General features: G+C 51.5%; 1 protein-coding gene across 3 annotated transcripts in view; it reads left to right on the top strand.

Annotated features, from left to right (window-relative positions):
* SPNS3 (SPNS lysolipid transporter 3, sphingosine-1-phosphate (putative)) overlaps nucleotides 1-20223 on the top strand; it is a 40801-nt gene that overhangs the window by 3239 nt on the left and 17339 nt on the right. Inside the window, exons 2-8 of one of the 3 annotated variants that reach the window (XM_086359551.1) lie at nucleotides 723-788; nucleotides 5759-5895; nucleotides 6589-6740; nucleotides 7444-7510; nucleotides 8240-8388; nucleotides 9445-9597; nucleotides 12930-13119. In XM_086359551.1, the coding sequence (XP_086215677.1) occupies nucleotides 723-788; nucleotides 5759-5895; nucleotides 6589-6740; nucleotides 7444-7510; nucleotides 8240-8388; nucleotides 9445-9597; nucleotides 12930-13119 (914 nt within the window). Of the gene's footprint in view, nucleotides 1-722; nucleotides 789-4843; nucleotides 5004-5758; nucleotides 5896-6588; nucleotides 6741-7443; nucleotides 7511-8239; nucleotides 8389-9444; nucleotides 9598-12929; nucleotides 13120-20223 lie in introns of those variants that run through there. The other 2 variants (XM_086359549.1, XM_086359550.1) reach the window with 2 other exon arrangements.

Genomic DNA, 20223 nt, shown 5'->3' with positions numbered 1-20223 from the left:
GAATGGATGGCTGCCAGTCATTCCGAGGCTTCCCAGGTGGCGCAGTGGTAAAGAATCTGCCTGTCAGTTCAGGAGACTCAGGTTCAATCCCTGGGTCAGGAAGATCCCCTGGAGAAGGGAATGCAACCCACTCTAGTATTCTTGACTGGAGAATCCTAGGGACAGAGGAGCCTCGTGGGCCACAGTCCATGGGGTTGCAAAGAGTCAGACACGACTGAGTGAGCACACCAGTCACTCTATGATGTGAATGGCAGGCCTGCTTATGAGCAAATGCACATGTGCCTGTGGGTGTGTCTTTATGTGTACCTCTCAGTGTACATGTGTGTGGGTGTACAAGACTGGACTTACACGACTGTGAGTGCTGGCTCCTGTGTGTGTGTGTGTGTCTGCTTCTGGGAGTATATATCTCTGGGTGTGCCTGTTTGTATGTGCCTATGTGGATCTGCATGTCTGTGATGCGTGAGTATGTGTGTGTAGTCCAGGCATGCAGGCTTGTGTGTGAATTGGTATGTCTGTGCCTTTGGGATATGCTGGATCGTGTATTTGTGTGTGTGTGTGTGGTTGTGCATATGTGTGGGAGAGAGGGACGAGAAGAGTGGGCCCGGGTGCCATGTCTGTGCTGAGCTGGTCAGCTGTGAGCCTGTCCAAGATGCAGAGGCAGCTGCCTTTGGAGGCCTGGCAGGCAGCTTCCTGTTTCCTGAGCACTGTCCATCTGTCCATAGGAGTGCTGCTGGACGTACAGAAGTTTTTCCATATCAGTGACAGCAATGCTGGTTTGCTTCAGACAGGTAAGGAGGGAGTCCCCAGCCTGGGGTCGTCGGCTCACGCTGGGCGGGGGTCTTTTGGCAGGTCCTGTTCTCTGTGCAGCTCCAGCTGCTGGTGGGGGGCCAGCCTGAGCCCCATTGAGTCCCCTGGCACAGAGGATGGGTGGTGTTTGGGTGGGAGGGACAGTCTGTGTCAGAGAAGGAGGCAGTAGAGGCTGGGATTTGGTGCCTGAACAGCCTCAGGGTTTGAGGGTGAGTGCTGGGGAAAGGAGGCTTCCTTGGTGGCTCAGCGGTAAAGAATCTGCCTGCAATGCAGGAGACACGGGTTCTGTCCCCAAGCTGGGAAGATACCCTGGAGGAGGTCTTGGCAACCATTTTAGTGTTCTTGCCTGTGCAGAGTTGGACACAACTGAAGCAACTTAGCATGCACACACACTGGGGAAAGAAGGGAGGGAGCTGGGGCTTGAAAAGGCTCCCAGGCTTCAGATCCTGGCTGGGGAGTTGGTCATTCATCCTTCATGTCTATTAAGCTCAGCTTTGTAGCTGGGGTTAGAATTTCTAACATGTGCTTTCTTCTCATGGATCTGAAAACCCTGGTCACTAGGACCCAGACAGACAGACAGGGCACTTCCCTTGCGGTCTAGTGGTTAAGATCTGTGCTTGCACTGTAGGTGCGGGTTCGATCCCTGGTCAAGGAACTAAGATCCTACGACACATACCCACAGGGGCTCAGATGGGGTCTGGGCCCACTGGGGCCTACAGTCCAGCAGAGGGGAGCAGCCACACCTTCCATGTCAAGGTGGGGGTGGTTGGGGTCACGAGGTGCTAACTTTTCCTCTGTGGGTTTCTGGATGGTGACACACAGATGCACACACGTACCCACATGTGTGCACACACTGTCACAACACAGGATAAACATGTGTGCTCTTCACAGTTTTGAGAATCCCGGTACTCCTCAAGCACATGTATTTCTTTCCTAAGATAGATCTGCCTGAGAACAAGCATCTGGGTCTTTTCTCCCACCTCCCCTTTAATAGTCACCTGTCCACCATTTTTGGGAGGAAAATACAGCTCTCCCCATTCTGAGTTTTACTAGGTGTAAAAAACCTCCAGGGGAGACTTCCCTGGTGGTCCAGCAGCTAAGACTCTATGCTCCCACTTCAGGGGGCCCAGGTTCGGTGCCTGGTCAGGGAACTAATGTCGCAACTAGGAGCCTGAGTACTGAAACCAAGACCTGGTGCACCCAAATAAATAAATAGAATATTTAACGCCCCCCCCACCGCCTCCGTATCAGACAGAGGGACCCCTCACGGCTGCTGGCTTCTGCTGACGAGGCCCTGCGGGCAGGACAGAGAGTCGGTGGAAACCGATCGGGGATGTTTGCTCCAGGCCACAAACCCCGGATGGCAAGGCGCCAAGCCTTATCTCGCTGGCCCGTGCGCGTGTGTGACAGTCTTCTCTTTATCTACAACTGAGAATTCAGAAGTGAGATGGTTGTCTCAGGGATGGGTATCAACACATTTATTTCAATGAAAAAAAAATGAAGCTGTACAGTGGAAACCAAGATATCATTGTAAATCAACAAAACCCCAATAAAAATTAATTAAAAAACGAAGCCAACATTTTCATATCTTTCTCACAGAAAACCAGTCTGATTTGCCCTATTGATTTGCCAAATGAGGACCGACTTTGCCCATAAGGCTCTATGGTGCATGTTTCCCATGAACTTGATCTGCAGCCCTAAGGACTGATGACAATCTGGTTTAAAAATACAATCATGGCTGGAAATCACATCCTTTGCAGCTAGTTAGACTTACGATAAAAAATGCCTTAGATGTCAGCTGAAAACATGCAAAGGGATACACGGCTCTACAAATGGAGGCACCTAACAAAAGAGTTAGATTATTGCGTTAGATGGCAGTCTTTCCCAGTTGCTCATATCTCAGGGCTAAGGTGGGCAGGTGGTGCTCATCTTCCAGTCATACTGTAGCCACAGAGAGGCTTTCTAGGCTCAACACCCAGAACCTTCTAGATTAAACAGATAATGGAAGTTGAGTCAATATTTCCCTTCTCTGGTTCTTACCATGGCGAGTAGGCTTATTACTGCAAAGCCCCTGATAAATGAGTTGTGTGGAGGGAGAAGTTTGTGTGTGTGAGAGAGAGAGAGGGAGAGAGAAAGCCTGTGAACACAGAACTGTGCTTGTGAGTGGGTAGTGGGGATGTGCACGTGCGTATATATGTTTGAGACTGGATGAAGGGAAGGGTCTTTTCTGCAGAAGTAGCCCAAACAGGTATGTGGGAAGGGCAGTAAGCTTGGAGGCCTGACAACCAGGCTTGTCCCCGGTGACTTCAAGTGAGTCTTCTTACTTTTCTGAGTCACCACAGGGGTGCAGACAGGAGGAAACTGATGGCTCAGAGGGCTCAGTGTAGCTCTAAGAATGGGGTGGGAGGTGGGGCGAAGCAGTGATCAGACACCCTCTGCCCCACTGCAATGGGACTTAGAAGCTGCTGGAGTTAGTTAACTGATTTACAATATTTAAAACAAACACTGATGTGGCTTTTACCATGTACCAGGTGCTGTTCTAAGGGCTTAATAACATGTAGTCATTTAATCTTCACAACAATCCCACAAGGCAGGGGTTATTATTATTATGCCCATTTTACAGATGACAAACCTGAGGCACAGAAAGGCAGCAGGACTTCTGAAGGCCACACAGCTTGCAAGTGAGAGAGCTGGGATTCAAATCCAGGTGGTTGCTTATAGAGTCCTTCTCTAAACCTTGTGCTCCTTAATGACTTCCACCTTGTCACAGGAATGATTTGAATCTGGAGATGCTGGGAGTGAAGGCGTGCCTGCCTTCCACTTAGGGACGGGCTTCTCCATTCCAGGAGATCTGCTGGTTTAAAGTGTTTATATCCTGCAGGTGGCTCAGTTGTAAAGAATCTGCCTGCCAATACAGGAGACGCAGGTGACTTGTGTTCCATCTCTGGGTCGGAAAGATTCCCTGGAAAAGGAAATGGCAACCCACACCGGTATTCTTCCCTGGAAAATCCCATGGACAGAGGAGCCTGGTGGGTTGTAGTCCATGGGATAGCAAAGAGTCCAACACAACTTAGCGACTGAGCATGCACACACACATACTGTGAGGGATCCCTACCCCTAATCTCATAAAGTATTAGAACATTTGGGGAAATAGAACCTTTAGGTGACAAAGATATGTGTTACCAAGACACAAAGCAACCTCCCCAGAGAAAGACTGATACATCTGATTACATCACAGCTAAATTATTTTGTATGATGGTGATTGAAATTATAAATGCAATTAGCAATAACAATAGATAACATCCGCTGGGTATTTACAGCAAGCCTATCTTTTATGTGCTTTATTTTATTTAATCTTCCTCATAAGCTTAGGGGGGAAGTACCATTACTTTTGTACTCTGATAAAAGGGGAATCAGAGAGTAAAGAAAGGATTTTGCCCAAAGTCACACAACTAGGAAGCGGTGGGGTCAGAATGTGAGCCCAGGAATTCAGTCTCAGAATTTGATTTTAAATCCTTAAAACAAATGTAAGGGACTGGAGAAATTAACACAGAGCCAATAGAAAAAAATAGGCTGAGTATGTGAACCCAGGGGCTGATCCTCAGCCTCACTGGGGAAAAGGATGATGCAGATTAAAACGTCGGCGAGACACCATTTGTGTTTTAACCATTAAATGAACAAAAATAAATCGACTGATCCTATCAAGTGTCAGCAAACAATATGTAATACTTCTATTCCAGCGTAAATTGATACAGCCTTTTTGGAGGCCAATTTTGACATTTCATTTTGGCAGTAATTACATTTTTAAATGCCGTTGACATCAAAGATTATTCTCTGCGGAGTATTAGGTCAAACCACATTCAAGTGCCGTTTTTGTAGGTCAAAACTGGCTTAATTTCCGCCAATTGCTTATGGCGTAACCCAATACGAGAACCGGTCAGGGCAAAGTGGGAGGGGTTGGAACCTGAGTTGGGACGCCTCTGGGCATTCATTGGATTCAGAAAACGTCAATCATCTGTGCTTAGTGAATGAAGACGCAGACGCTGGGCGGGACCCCGAAGAGCCCAAGGCCCTTGGGTGGGGGGACCGGGTGGCGGAGGGTTAGACCTTACCCTGGCCACCTGCCGGCTCTCGGAGGCAGCGGACTCAGCGAGAAGGATGGAGGCGATTTTATTTGAGGAACAGAAGCAGTGAAGGTATACCTATCCACGTGGTGTAGTTAAGCAAAAACGTGGCAATTTCTTTGTCTTCGCAGAATAGTAAACGCTTTCATTAATCCAGTCACCAATTCATAAGTGTTAGGTACTTTGGAAAAATGGTATAAATACAAGTGCAGCGTCAGGGGAATGTTTTACTTAGGAAAACCAAGTCTCTTCCAGCCTCCAGGGGCCGCTGGTTTATAATCAGTGTGCTCATTCTTAACCGTGCTCATCTGCTCAAAGCAGGCATCTGGCCCACACCCCGCCCACCTGGCCTTCCACCCGCTACCTCCAGCAGGGGCCTGAGAGCAAAATTTCACCAGGCCCAAAGTCAGGCTCACAGGGGTGGGAGTTCTCCTAAAGACAGGGCCTTGGCAGCTCCGTGCCAGACCCTGTGCTCACTTCTGTCTCACCTTTACACAGCCTGGGAGGAGGGAATGTTGACCTCCACTGTTGGGCTGGTGCTCAGAGAGCGCTCCTTAGTCACCTAAGGCTGCACAGTGAGCTAGCCGCAGAGCTGAGATTTGAGTCCGGGCCCAGCCCCCCGCCCTTTCCTCCCACTCCCCCTGACTCTAGGCCGTGGCGGGGCTTGGGGGATTCAACTTAGGTTTTTCTCTAGCCGGTTTCTACTCACTTTAAAGCAAGCTGAGTCAGTTTCCTTTTCTGGGCCTACTGGACCCTTCTGCTCCGCACCTGCCGCCACCCTTTGTTGGGGTGGGAGCTGCATGCCGCCCTTTGTGTGTCTCCTCCAGTCTTCATCAGCTTCCTGCTGCTGTCTGCACCCGTGTTTGGCTACCTGGGCGACCGACACAGCCGCAAGGCCACGCTGAGCTTTGGTATCCTGCTCTGGTCCGGAGCCGGTCTCTCCAGCTCCTTCATCTCCCCCCGGGTAGGTGCTCTCACTCCTTCCCGGCCGCCGGGGGGGTCCTCCCCTTCCCCCTCCCCCTCCTCCATCTTCTTCCTCTGTGATCCAGCTCCAGCAGAGCTGTTTCTGCTCTGTTCCGGGCTCCAGCCTGGCTGGAGGGGACTGCCTTCCACGGGCTGAGAGAGGGGTCTTCTCAACAGGTCGTTGGACTTTCTTAACAGGGGCCTTCCTCTTTGGCATCTTCCTCCGGACTGAGCTAGGGGTGGGGGTGGGAGTGGGGGTTGGGGTGAGGGTAACTGCTACTGTCTGCGGGAAGTGGCCTGGTGAGCAAAGGCCAGTTTGTTAACCAGGATGCCCAGGAAAAAGGCTCCTCAGGGCAGTGGCTGTGGGAGCCAGCAGGGGGCGCCTGTACGATTTGGGGGAATAGTGAGGTATCTGGAGCCCTGGGTTGTGGCGATCCTCTGGAGAATGGAACGGCAACCCACTCCAGTATTCTTGCTTGGAGAATCCCATGGACAGAGGAGCCTGGTGGGCTACAGTCTATGGGGTTGCAAAGAGTCGGACACGACTGAGCGACTAACACTTTCACTTTTCACTTAGAGATCAGGGCTCCTCCGTGTCACAAAATGCCCTCGGTCCCGCGGACAGATCTTTAAGTCCCCTTTGCCCTGAGGGTGATTTCTGGAACTGACTGTGGTCTTGTGCCCATTTTCCCAGTACTCCTGGCTCTTCTTCTTGTCCCGGGGGCTGGTGGGGACTGGCACAGCCAGTTACTCCACCATCGCACCCACTGTCCTGGGAGACCTCTTCGTGAGGGACCAGCGGACCCGTGTGCTGGCCATATTCTACATCTTTATTCCTGTTGGAAGGTTGGTATTACCCTGGATCTACTTCTCTGGGTGGTAAACTGAGGACCAAAGGGGTCAGAACAGGGGCTGGGCTGGATGTAGGAGACATTGAGCAGAAGGGGTTGCATTTGAAACCCAACTCTACCTTCCTCTCTGTGTCACTTTATCTCTCTGAGCCTCGGTTTTCTCATCTGTAAATGGGGCCAAGAGCACCTACCTGTAGGCTATGGTGGGGGTTAGAGATGTGTAATGGAGATGCTCCCTGCATACTAACGCACTCCTGGAGGAGGGAGAAAGAGCAGCTCAGCAGTGTGGGCTACACAGGGAGGGGCTGACTCTGGGAGGTGAGGCAGGGAACTGTGTTAGGGTTGGGCCACACACCCCGCAATGGGATAGGACAGAGTGGGCTTTGCAGTCGGACCCCTGAACTCTGACTTAGGTTTCCTGAAATCACCTGACTTGGGCAGGGCTGAGACTTGGAGAGGCGGGGTGAGTGGTCCTTATATAGGGAGACTGTGGATGGTTGGGATGGGCCTGGAGCCAGAGATCACTGGTGACTTACCAAGGGCAGTGGACATCTGGGCCTCGTGTGGCTCACTTTCCCCAGTTGGGAGCTGCTGAGAGCTGGCTCCCTGGGGTAGGGGCACCCTGGCTCAGGCTGGCCTTGGGGTCTTGGGGCCGCCTGCCTCCCCTCACAGCCCATTCCCCTCCTTCTCTGTTGCAGTGGTCTGGGCTATGTACTGGGGTCGGCTGTGGCAGAGCTGACTGGGAACTGGCGTTGGGCCCTCCGAGTGAGTCCAGCTTCCTCTTCTTCCCTCTGCTTTCCCCCCTGGGCCAGCGGGGACTTTCCAGTCTCCAGTGGCCTTTGCCCTTGGCACAGTGTCTGGCGCCATGGCGGGTGTTCAGACATCGGCAGCTTCAGGGCTGCGTATGGACCGTGGCCTCTGGAAGTTGTGCCCCTGGTTCACATCCCAGCTGTTCAGTTTGCTAGCTGTGTGATCTCAAGGAAGTCACCTCCCTCTTTGGGGCCTCACTTTACCTATCTGTAGAGTGGGGAAGTAAAGCTACCTTATGGAATCTTAAGGATTAGTGAGGCAAGGGACGGGAGGACGCTTGGACAGGGCTGGCGTGGCAGATGGAGGTGTGGGCCAGGAAAAGAAACCCTTACTGGAGCAGCAAGAACTCAACAGTCAGTGTCAGTGTAGTCAAGCCTCCAGTTCTCAACCATGTCAGTCTCACTGATTCTAACAGAGTAGTGTCAGTACAGGACAGACAGGTATTAAGTCAAATCCAAAGGGGACCATGCTCCCCAGAGAGCCTGTCCTCTCAGGGGTGAGGGGATGAGAAGCAGTGGTATGTCAAGCTCTGTGTATAACCAGCTCCTCCGATATGAGCCCATTTCCCCTAGCCCCCAGGGCACAGAGCAACCGAAGAAACTGGTCCACAAAGTTCAGTCACAGCTGGGATCTCCTGGCTTCCAGGACTGTGGCCCTGAGCTTCCTGGGCCCTCCTGTCCCCAGATCATGCCCTGCCTGGAAGCTGTGGCCTTGATCCTGCTTATCATGCTGGTTCCAGACCCACCCCGGGGAGCTGCTGAGAAGCAGGGTGTCGCAACCACGGGGGACCCACGGAGCAGCTGGTGTGAGGACGTCAGATACTTGTGGAGAAAGTGAGTGTCTCTACTCCTCCCTGCATGTCATTGAAAACCCCTCTGCCCACCCCAGCATCACAGCCCTCCCTCCCTCTGCCTCCAGGGAGCCCTCCCTGCCTGCCCCAGTATCACCACCCTCCCTCCCTCCGCCTCCAGGGAGCCCTCTCTGCCTGCCCCAGCATCACCGCCCTCCCTCCCTCCACCTCCAGGGAGCCCTCCCTGACTGCCCCAGCAGCATTCACAGCCCTCTGCTTCCTTTGAGTTCTCTGTCACCAGCTGAGATGTTGCTCCCCCACTCAGAGGCCTCCCTCTGCCTGCCATGAGACAGAATTTGGGCTGGGAGGGAGGGAGCTCCGGCCTTGGCTCTGCCACTGCCTTATCCCTGAGTGACCTGAGACTTGGAGCCTCACTCCCCTCATTTATTCAGCAGACATGGTTCTGTAGCTTTGCCGGCTTCTCAGGTTGTTGGGAAGATGCCCAAGTGTATAATGCTCACCTCTCCGAGCCTCATGGGAGAGCATCCCTCCTCTGTTCCAGGCATGGCTGGGGAGGTAGGTTGGGGTCACCTACCCAGGTCTCATAATTTACCATAATATGGGGCATGGACCAGACTCCACTTCTTTGTTACAGAGCCATGAGCCAAGTGGAGGGCAGGGAAGAGGGACAGATTGCTGGAGAATGTGATGTTGGATTTGGGTCGCTCTGGTGGGGGAGACTTGATCCTCAGAGAGGAGGGAGGAAGGCAGAGCGGGAGCGAAGGTGTGGAGGTGGGAAGGGCAGGCAGCCTGCTTAGGGGGTGTCGGTGGAGGATCAGGGACCACCTGAGTGCCCAGGAGATGGAGGATGGGAGCAGACAGGCTCCGACAGCCCCAGCCCTCTCCCAGCTCCATCCAGAGCACTTTTCCTCGTTGTTCAGTCACTCAATCATGTCCGACTCTGCGACTGCATGGCCTGCAGCACATCAGGCTGCCCTGTCCTTCACTGTCTCCCCGGAGCTTGCTTAAACTTGTGTCCATTGAGTTGGTGATGCCATCCAACCATCTTGTCCTCTGTCTCATTCACTTTCTCTTTCAGCTGGAGTTTTGTGTGGTCGACGCTTGGAGTGACAGCCATGGCCTTTGTGACTGGAGCTCTGGGCTTCTGGGCCCCCAAGTTTCTGTTCGAGGCCCGTGTGGTGCACGGGCTACTCCTTCCCTGCTTTCGGGAGCCGTGCAACAGCCAGGACAGGTGAGGGACGTCTCGGCTCTTTTTTGGCCACACAACACAGTATGCAGGACCTGAGTTCCCTGACCAGGGATCGAACTGGCGCCCCCTGCAATGGAAGCGTGGAGTCTCGACCATGGGACTGCCAGGGACGTCCCCAACGTCTGGGCTCTTGATGGGGAAGTTCTTGGGGTCCTGAGCCCCAAGACTCAGTCTCTGGGCGGACACCAGGACTTGGGGCTCACTGGCCTGGTTCTAGCTCAGACAGAGCTCTTGCTGCTGAGTGGCCACAGGCCGCTCCCTTGTCCTCTCCGGGCCCCAGTCCCTGTCTTCTCGCTCTTGGGCCACTGTGAGGGTCCGGAAGGCACTTGGGGGTGAGTGAGGCTTCTGTGGAACCTAGGGAATGGTGGGATTTCTAGGCAGCCTTCCTTCAGAGGGACCTGTAGCATGACGTTGTCCCATTTTACAGATGGCAAACTGAGGCACCAAAGGAGATTGTGATTTTTTTTTTTTTGGCTGCACTGTATGGCATGTGGGAATTTAGTTCCCCAGCCAGGGAACTGAACCCATGCCCCTGCAGTGGAAGTGCAGAATCTTAACCACTGGACCGCCTGGGAAGTCCCAGGATATTATGGTGTTTATCCTGGCTCTACAGCTAGATTCTTATCTCCCCAGAGGCAAAGACTGAGTCCTAAAAGTCCCCCAGCAGCTTGAAAAAGTGGAAAAATAAACCAGGCCTCCATCCCACTTCAGACATTCACTGGCTGTGCATTCCTGGGCCAGTGATTTCCACTTTCTCTGCTTCAGCCTCTTCGTCTAACTTGGCTCCTTCCCAGAACCTGGGTGAGAAACTGACCTGGGAGTTAGTGTTCGGGTCCTAGGGCTGATGGACCGAATGACCGCACACTCAGTAGCTTCGAGCAACAGAAATGTTTCCCATAGTCCTGGAGGCCAGAAGTCCAGAATGGTTTCACTGGGTCAAAAGCAAGTTCAGCGGGGCCGTGCTCCCGCTAGAGGCTCTCGGAAAGCCTCCTCCTGTGCCGCTTCTGGTGCCTGTGGGCGGCCTCTGGTTGAGGCCGCATCACTGCATCCATGGTCACATTGCCTTGTCCTCTTCAGTCTCATATCTCCCTCTTATAAGGACATTTGTAGCTGCACTGAAGACCCACCTAAAAAGTGGAGGAAAATTCCTCTAGCTCAAGAACATTAATATAGTCACATCCACAAAGATTATTTTGCCCATACAAGGGAACAGTCACAGGTTCCAGAAGTTAGGACGTAGATGTCTTGGGTGGGGGGCATTGTTTAGCCTACCCCAGGGTGGGTAGAAAGCCCTGGTTCTGCATAGATTTTAGCTGGTTTTTTTTTTTCCTTAAATATTATTTATTTGGCTGTGCCGGGTCTTAGTTGTGGCACGTGGGATCTAGTTCCCTGACCAGGGATTGAACTCGGGCCTCCTGCATTGGGAGCATGGAGTCTTAGCCGCAGGACCACTGGGGAAGTCCCCAGAACTTACCTGTTCATACACCCTCCTTGGTTAGGCTAAGCCCTCGGGTGAGGGTTGGATGGGAGCAGGAAGCTGCAGTACACAGGATTCTAGCTCAGCCAGAGGGAAAGCTTCCAACATCCAGAGCCCAGAGGGAAGGGGCAGCAAGGGGCTACTGAGTTTCACACCCCTGGGGTCATGTAAGCAGGCGTTGGGTAGCTGCTTGCCTGGGCCACTGCACAGAGGACCAGCACAGAACTTGCAGGCCTTGAGGACCCTCTTGGCTCTGAGAGTCTGATTCTGGGAAGGCGATGTGGGGGTGGGGACACTTCATGGTAGGTGTGTCTTCTGTCCACCCCTCTGGTCAGGGGCTCTGGGGGGCCCCCATCTAAACCACTTGTCTGAATAATCAATCCCCAGTCTTAGAAAGGTCTTGAGAGCCTGCCAAGTTCGGCTCAGACCGAGACTCAGAGGCAGATAGCATTCATCTGGATTTGGGGTCACTTGACCAGGCTGAGCTGGAGCCTGGTACAGCTTGGAAGCCTAGGAAGGTTTGGTTAAGCACCTTTAAGCTGCCTAAGGACACACGTGCTTTGTTCAGTAGGAAGAGAGCCAGGGGACCCGGTTTTGCTAGTGTGGGTCTGTGTGGCCTCAGGCAGGTCCCTGTCTTCTCTGGAGAGATTTTTTTTTTTTTTTGGTGACATTCAGTTTGTCAGTAACCATGGTCTTGCATCTGTCATGTTCTTACGCCTTGGTGGGAGCCATGGAGGTAATGGCAGGCACCTGGCACTTTTGGAAAGGTTTGGCTCTGGGAGAGGATCCTGGCCAGGTGGAGAATGGTTGGTGGGGGGTGGTGGTGCTCCAGGTAGAGGGAAGAGTGTGGGCCAAGACAGGGAAGCCGGAAAGTGTAGGGTAAGTTTAGAGAATTCTCAATCATTCGTGCAGAGTGAGGGAGGGAGACAAGAAGGGAGGTTACACAGGTCAGCTGGGGCCAGTGCTGCAGTGCTGGGCAAGAGCTTCGAGGATGACAGGAAGCCAGTTAAGGGTTGGAAAAGTCTTAGTTACATTTGCTTTTGAGAGTTCACGCTAGTCAGTCTCAGCATCCCTTTGCCCTTCACAGGAGGCTTGGGTCCATCCTTTGCGCTAGGATGGACCAGCAGGATGAAGATGTATATTCAGATCCTGGTTCTGTCACTTACTAGCTGGGTATCTTGGCCTTGACTTTTCTTAACCTCACCTTCCTCACCTGTTCACTTGGGAATTCTGGGAGAGATCAGTGAGCCATTTGCTTAACATATATTGCTTGTTCCAGACTCTATGCTCCCAGCCTAGAGTCAAGAAAGTAAACCAAGCCTGGTTCTGTTCTCCAGGAATTCACAGTCTAGTGAGTGATCTTGATGATAGAGATGCAGAAGGTGCTATAGTAACTGAGAGTGAATGAATCAGCAAACGGACAGGGGAAAGCATCCCCAAAGAGGAGACATTTGTGATGGGTCTTGAAGGATGTACATGGATCCCTGAGCAGGGTCCCAAGGACCCAGGTTAGGAGGGAGGGGAAGAGGCCCACCGCCACATGCCCTGCAGGTACCAGATCATGTGGCTCAGCTGTAAAGAATCTGCCTGCAATGCAGGAGACTCAGGAGACATGGGTTCAATCCCTAGGTCGGGAAGATCCTCTGAAGGAGGGCATGGCAACCCACTCCAGTATTCTTGCCTGGGGAAATCCATGGACAGAGGAGCCTGGCAGGGGGTCATAAAGAGTTGGACATGACTGAACGCACACACACCAGATCAAGCACTGGAGGGCAGGTGGCTGGACCCCTATCCTGATCCCACTGCTGACCAAGCCCTCTCTGCTCTTTTCCATCAGCCTGATTTTCGGGGCACTGACTGTTGTGACTGGCATTATTGGGGTCATCCTGGGAGCAGAGACTTCAAGGAGGTACAAGAAAGTCAACCCTCAGGCTGAGCCCCTCATCTGTGCTGCCAGCTTGCTCGCTGCAGCCCCCTGCCTCTACCTGGCTCTCATCCTGGCCCCAACCACCCTCCTGGCCTCCTATGTAAGTGAGGGGCCCTTCAGAGGTGGGAGTGGGCTGCGGTGGGTAGGGAACTCCTGTTTTGCGTAGGCTGACACTGTGCCAGGTCTTCCCAAATGTTATATTTATCACTCCTTCCAGGTGAAGCTCTGATATTCCCATTTTACGGATGAGTAAACTAAGGCATACCAAGAACCTCAGCTAGGAAAGGGTAGAACTAGGATTTGAGCCTAAGCTTTTATGACTCTAAAGTGTGTCCTTTGAGCACTTGGTTAATGCTTTTTTTAAAAGAAAAAACTTATTTCACTGCACTGGGTTTTCATTGTAGCACATGGGATCTCAGTTTTGGCATGCAGGATCTAGTTCCCTGACCAACGATTGAACCCCGGCCCCCTGCAGCGGGAGCATGGACTCTCAGCCACTGGACCACCGGGGAAGTCCCTCCTAGTTAATGCTTTGATTGGAGATAATGGGACCTCATTTCTTTTAAAAATGATTCTTCTACTGTATTATTCTAGTCTAAAAGTATGCAGGGAAAGTCTCATTCTTTTATCTTCTTCTCTATTTAAAATCAAATGTAGAATATTTGCCTGGAGGAGTGTCATAAGCTAGACCAAAGTGGGTAGATATAACCGTACTGTCCTTGGTAGGTGGCACCTCCTTTAAGGTATGAGGGCTTCTCACCAGCGTCCTCAGCCTTGATTGGGTTTCCACTGAAATTCCTGGGAAATAGACAAGTTCTGTTAGCATTCCCTCCCGCATGTGCTCTTATTTGGTCCTTATCATACCCTTGTCCCTGGAGAAGGAAATGGCAACCCACTCCAGTTTTCTTGCCTGAGAATCCCATGGGCAGAGGAGCCTGGCAGGCTACAGTCCATGGGGTCGCAAGAGTCGGACACGATTTAGCGACTAACCCACCACCACCATATGCCCTTGTTGGAAAGGGTTTTTCTTATCCCCACTCAACAGATGGGAAAACTGAGGCCCAGAGACAGCCGCACCAAGAATGAGACAGATAAGCCTCTAACTCCGCCCCCGCAGGCTCCAAGGTCTATGTCCTTCAGGCCACATTGACCCTTGTCACCCCCATGGGAGAGAAACAGAGGCTGGCATACACCAGGCCAGCCTAATAAATGCCTTAGTGCTTATTGGTGGAGAGCGTGACGGGATCATCATCTCCAGCTGGTGGGGACTGAATGAGCCTGACCTTGCAGGGAGGCGGCGGCCCCGGGCAGATGGAGGCCCTGTTGAAGGCCTGTCTCTGCATTGGCTGGGCCCGCGGAGCCCCTGCCAGCTCTGCTTCTGCCACTGTGTTGCTTGGCTCTGGGAAGTGGCTCCTTGGCTGTGTTGCGGGGACACAGCTGTCCCCCCTCCGTAGCCTGGTGCATCTCCAGAGCTGGATGGCTCATCTAGAAATGACACTGCATCTTGGCTGACAAAGCCAGCTGGAGAATCTCTTCTCTGGGCCTGCCCTGGGGCGTGAGGGGCTGAGGGGCAGGAAGGTGGGAGGGTCTGGGACATGTCCACCCTCCTGTGTTGGGAACCTGCTTCTCCCTGTGGCTCCCACAGGGGCCGGACGGGACCCCCAGAACTCCTCATCCTCCTCCTCATCCCTCTGGATGCCCTGACCAGACCCCCTGGCCACTTCCATGGCTCTGTGCTCCTGAGGTCCCGAGATTGAGGCTCCAGCTCCCCCCAACCTCCCCACACCCCACCCCTGCCCACTAACACCAGTCATAAACCCTAACACCTCCAAACCGCCCCTCTTCTCTTTTTCCTTTTTGTAAATTTATCTCCTTAATGGACTTAAAAAAATAATTTCTATTGATTTATTTATTTGTGACTCTGCTGGGTCTTCGTTGATGTGCAGGCTTTTCTCTAGCCGTGGTGAGCGGGGGTTACTCTCTGGTTGCCGTGCGCGGGCTTCTCATCACGGTGGCTTCTCTTGGTGTGGAGCGCAGGCTCAGTAGTTGTGGCCCTTGGGCTGAGTTGCTCCGCGGCACCTGGAATCTTCCCAGATCAGGGACTGAATCCATGTGTCTCCTGCACTGGCAGGTGGAGTCTTTACCACCGAGCCACCGGGGCAGCCTCTGCCCTTGTTCTCTTGGTTCACTCCATCCCATCTTGGCTCACACCTTGCTGTCTTTCTCTGGGACTGTCCCAAGAACCCAGCTTCCTGGTCTCCTTGTGTTCCTGCTCCCCCACCACAACCTGTTCTTCTCGCACTGCCAGAGTGACACCACGGACCTTTCCTGATCAGAAGCCTTGCGTGGTTCCTTGGTGCCTCCGGAAAACTAAGTCTGACTCCTCATCCTGGCATTTCAGGCCCCTCATGGATGGCCCTGATATCCTTAGTAGCCTTATTCCTATGTGGTCCTGCCATGCAGTTCCCGCCTGGTTCCCAGGACACGCCCCCTGCGCCCTACATCTGGGCTCTCCATCTGCTCTCTCTACTCCCTCCCCTTCTCCGTGTGCCTGAATCATTCTGGGCCCTCACGGATTGGCTGGAGCACCGTCTCTCCATGGAGCCATCGCTCATTGCTAGGTCCTACCCTCTCTCTCCATCCTCGCCACTCTTCAGCACTGTCTTCCTCGGGTCCTGGTTACATATGCTCTTATCGCCCCTCCCAGCTGGGCCCAGGTTGGTTCTGATCTTTCTCAGCCCTCCTAGCTCAAAGCATGGTGTCAGGCTGGTGGGGGTGGGGTGGGGGTGATGATTGCTCATTGTGTGAATGGTTGAGGGACCAGCTATTGTTGTTCATTCATTTTTTTTAAACAACTATTTATTGAGTGCCTACCAAGTGGCATGCTGGTTTAAATGCTGTGGATATATCAGTGAATAAAACAGCCAAAAATAGCTCTGTTCTTAAGGAGTTCACATTCTAGTTGGCAGAGATAGCTAACAGGTAAGATATATAAGTAAAATTCACAATATGGTGAATTATGGGATATTTAGGGGAACAGTGTGCCAGGCAGAGGGAACGTGCCCTGAGGCAGGAGTGTATCTGGTAGGTTTAGGGACCAATAAAAAGGGCACTGGGGCTAGTGTGGAGTGAAGAAAGGAGAGGAGGACAGAGAAGTGATGGGCCACGTGGGCATTGGGTCGAGCTGGCTTTTACTGAGAGTGAATTGAAGTTTTGTGTTAAGGAGCAGGTGGTCTGGCTTATGTTTATTGAATCTATTGAGATGATCATGTCATTTGTCCTTTATTTTATTATTATGGTATATTACATTGATTGTATGTTTAACCAACCTTGCATTCCTGGGATAAATCCTCTCTTGGTTATAGTGTAAAATCATATTCATATGTTGCTGAATTTGGCTTGCCAGTATCTTGCTGAGGATTTTTGCATCTCTATTCATAAGAAATATTGGTCTGTAGTTTTCTTGTGATGTCTTTGTTTGGTCTCATAGAATGAGTTGACAAATGCTTCTTCCTCTGCTATTTTTTGGAGGGGCTTGTGAAGGATTTGTGTTAATTCATCTTTAGACATTTGTTCAGATTCCCCAGTGAAGCCATCTGGTTCTGGGCTTTTGTTTGTGGCAAGTTTTTTTGATTACTGACTCAATATTTACTTGTTATTGGTCAATTAAGGCTTTTTATTTCTTTTTAAGCCAGTCTTGGTAGTTTGCATCTTTCTAGGAATTTCATTCATCGTATTCTCTTATAATCTTTTTAATTTCTGTAAGGTTGGTCATAATGTTCATTTGTGATCTTAGTAACTTGAGTCTTCTTTCCTTTTTTCTTGGTCAGTGTAACTAAAGGTCGGTCAGTTTTGTGGCCAACTGTGGTTGTATTGACTTTCTCTATTGTTCTTCTGTCATTGACTTCTGCCAGTGAAATCACTCTGACTTCTGTGCTGAGAATGGACTTCCCATGAGGGTGGAGAGTGCAAGAGCAGAAGTGTCAGGGGTGGTCAGAAACGGTTGGATTATAGATACACTGTGAAGGTAGAGCCGTCGTAATTTCCTGATGGATTCAGTGTAGAGTGTGAGAGAAAGAAGACTCAAAGGCGAGTTCTAGGATATTAGCCTGTGCAGCTGGAAGGAGAAAGAGGCCATTAACTGAGATAGGAAATTAGGCAGGAACAATGGAATCTGGGGGGAGATGAGCAGCTTGGTTTGGTACCTTCTGAGTTTGTGGCAGGAGGTTGACATCCAAGTAGAGGTGTTAGTGGAGTTGGGTACACAAGTCTGAAGTCCCTGGATATGACATCACCCCTGAAACTTCAGAGGGTGGGAACTGGCTGCAGTTCACCATGAAGGATTGTTAGTAGGTTTTGGAGACCTATGCGGGTCAGTATCAGAAAGGGTGGCCAAAGGGGGCTGAGGAATTGGCTTCTGTTCAAATTAGCTTCAAAATAGGAAGTCACTTGAGTGTCTTCCATCCACCCATCCCTCCATCTATTGATCTATCCATCCATCCATCCACCCCCCCCCCATCCATCCTTCACCTTCTCAGATTGAAGGAAGCACAGTTCTTCCTGTACTTTCTCTGCCAGTCCTGGGGAAATTGATAGGCTCCAGGGGAAATTGATGGGGCTTCCTGGGAAGGCCCACAGGAATGTGGGCATGTGTGCTAGTGTGTGCGTGCATCTAAGTGTGACTATATGCAGGTCTGTGAATATGAATGCAGATATATGTACTTTCGTATGTGTCCATTTCTGTGTACCCAGTCATGCTCTATGTATATTGCAGGTACATGTATATTCATTGTATATATGAACAGTGTGTATGAGTGTGTCATGGGTGCTGTTTTGAATACATGTCTGTGTGTGAGTGTGCACATTCATGTGTATCCAGGCAAGCAGATAATTGTGTGGGATGTGTGTACACACGTGTCTGCAGCTGCATATAGCTTTTCTCCCACTGCTTTTGTGGCTGCATTGCATTGGAAGGAAGGGTTTGGGGAAGCATCGTGGGCGTGCTCATCCCCAGTTTGCTGAAATAGGGCCAAGTCATGCTGTATGTTTCATGGTGATGAGGTTTCCCGAGCATCTGAAGTCTGGTCTGGGGGCTTCTGTGGGGGAGCCTGTGCCCTGGGGCCCACCTGCAGGAGCAGAGGGTTCCTTCTCTTCCCTCCTTCCAGTCCCCTTGGCAGGGAAACTTGACTTCTCGGCTGTTAATTGGGATCCAGACGCGCACAGCAGGTCTTGGCTCACACCCTCTTCCTTGGCCTTCTTCCCAGAGTCGCTGCCCTTCAGAGGAGAAGGGGTTTGTATTCAGTGGAGGGACTGAGCTCAGGGTAGGAACTCCATCATCGCTGGCTTGGTAGCTGGAGGCGATGGTTGAACATTGGCAGTACCCCCTTAGGTGGGCTTTGTGGTCCAGAGGGAGGAGCTGGTATTGGGGGATGGCAACAAACATGCATTGAGGCATCTGAAGGACCTGAACCTGTTCCTGCTTCTTCACTACCTAGCTGTGTGAGTTAGGGCAAGATCTTGACCATGCTGAGCCTCAATTTTCTCGGCTATAAAATGGGAGTGCTGGTACTTTCCCCTTGGTTTAACTGAAGAGATAAATGAACTTTGGGGCCAGTTCTAGTTACTATAGATATATAATGGAATTTAGTGGTTTAAAAAAACAGGAACACTTATTTTGCTCATGACTTTGTAGTTTGGACAAGGTTGGGAGTGAGGGTAACATATCCGTTTTCCACTTGGGGTTAACTAGGCAGAAGGGGGGTGGGAACTGGATGTCAAAGCCTAAGAGCTGATGGCTGATGCTGGCTGTTGGCTGAGACCTTAGCTGGACATACTGGCTAGAGCAGCTGCCTGTGACCTCCCCATGTGGTTGGGCTTCCTTACAACATGGTGGCTGGCTTCCAAGGACTAGAGTTTTGAGAGAGCCCGGTGAAGCTGTATAGTCTTTGATGACATACCCTTGAAAGTTACGGAGCATCGCTTTCACGGCATTCTGTTCTTCATTGGAGCCACAACTTCTTGCTCAGATTCAAAGGGAGAGAGAATGGATTTACTCTTTTTGGTGGAGACTAGTAGTGATCTGAAAGAGCATGTGGAAATATTGCAGTGGCTGTTTTGGGAAAATAGTCTGCTCTGTGGCCCAGAGGCTCATCCTTCACTGAGCCCCAGGTCCAATTGCTATCCAGCATTATGGTGCGCTATATCTGGGCACACGCAGCCACGAAGCCCCACAGGTGTACCCGCCCCCGCCCAAGTCGTCTCTGGTTCTGTGCTGCTCTTCTCGTCTCACAGGTGAGAAGCCTGGAAGTGGGGGTTCTTTACCCTCACACCCTGGTGGGCTTCATGGGCTGAGGGAGCAGAGCTGGGGACATGGTGAGGTTGCTGCAAGGCAGGTCCTAGCCAGGATGAGCAGAAATGATGTTCACTCACTTACCCAGTATTTCCCAAACGTATCTTGTGTACCAGGCTCTGTTCTAGGCTCTGAGGGTGCATCATTGAACAAAACAGGCAAAAATATGTATGCAACAAAATAGATATAAAATAGGGGATTCCCTGGTGGTCCAGTGGTTAAGACTCCATGTTTACAACGCAGGGGGGCATGAGTTCAATCCCTGGTTGGGGAACTAAGATCTCACATGCTGTGCACGCGGCCGAAAAAAAAAAAAGATGTAAAATAAATGGTGAGTTAGATGGGGCTGAGTTCTGTGGAAAAGGACAGAGTGCAGAGAGTGGACAAGAAGAGGGACTGGGCTGTGCCATGAGGTCAGGGAGGCCTCACTGAGATGGTGATGCTTCAGTGGGAACCTGAAGCCAGTGAGGGAAGGAGCCATGTGGATACGGGGGTAGAGGTGGGGAGAGCCCTCCATGTAGAAGGAACAGCAAGTGCAACGGCCCTGGGCAGGGGAAACATACTGGTGTCTTCTAGGAAATGCGGTTGGAATGGGTCCAACCAGGGTAGAGCAGAGGAGATGAGGTCAGAGGGAGTGGTAGGGGTGGAGAGGGAGGTGCTGATTGTATGGAACCCTGTACATCAAATGACTTTGGCTTCCAATTTAAGTGAAATGGGAAGCCATTAGAGGATTTTTAGCTCAGAGGTGATGCTCTGACTGATGGTTTGTATCAGTTAGCTATTGCCGAGTAACAAATCATCATACCACTTAGTGGCTTCAGTTAATGATTTATTCTTATGATTCTGTGAGTTGGC

Source organism: Bos grunniens, chromosome 19 (assembly GCF_055505025.1).
Source record: "Bos grunniens cultivar Pamir isolate PY7600 chromosome 19, Bosgru_T2T1.0, whole genome shotgun sequence".
NCBI classification, from domain to species: domain Eukaryota; kingdom Metazoa; phylum Chordata; class Mammalia; order Artiodactyla; family Bovidae; genus Bos; species Bos grunniens.
This window is presented reverse-complemented; position numbering and strand designations above follow the sequence as displayed.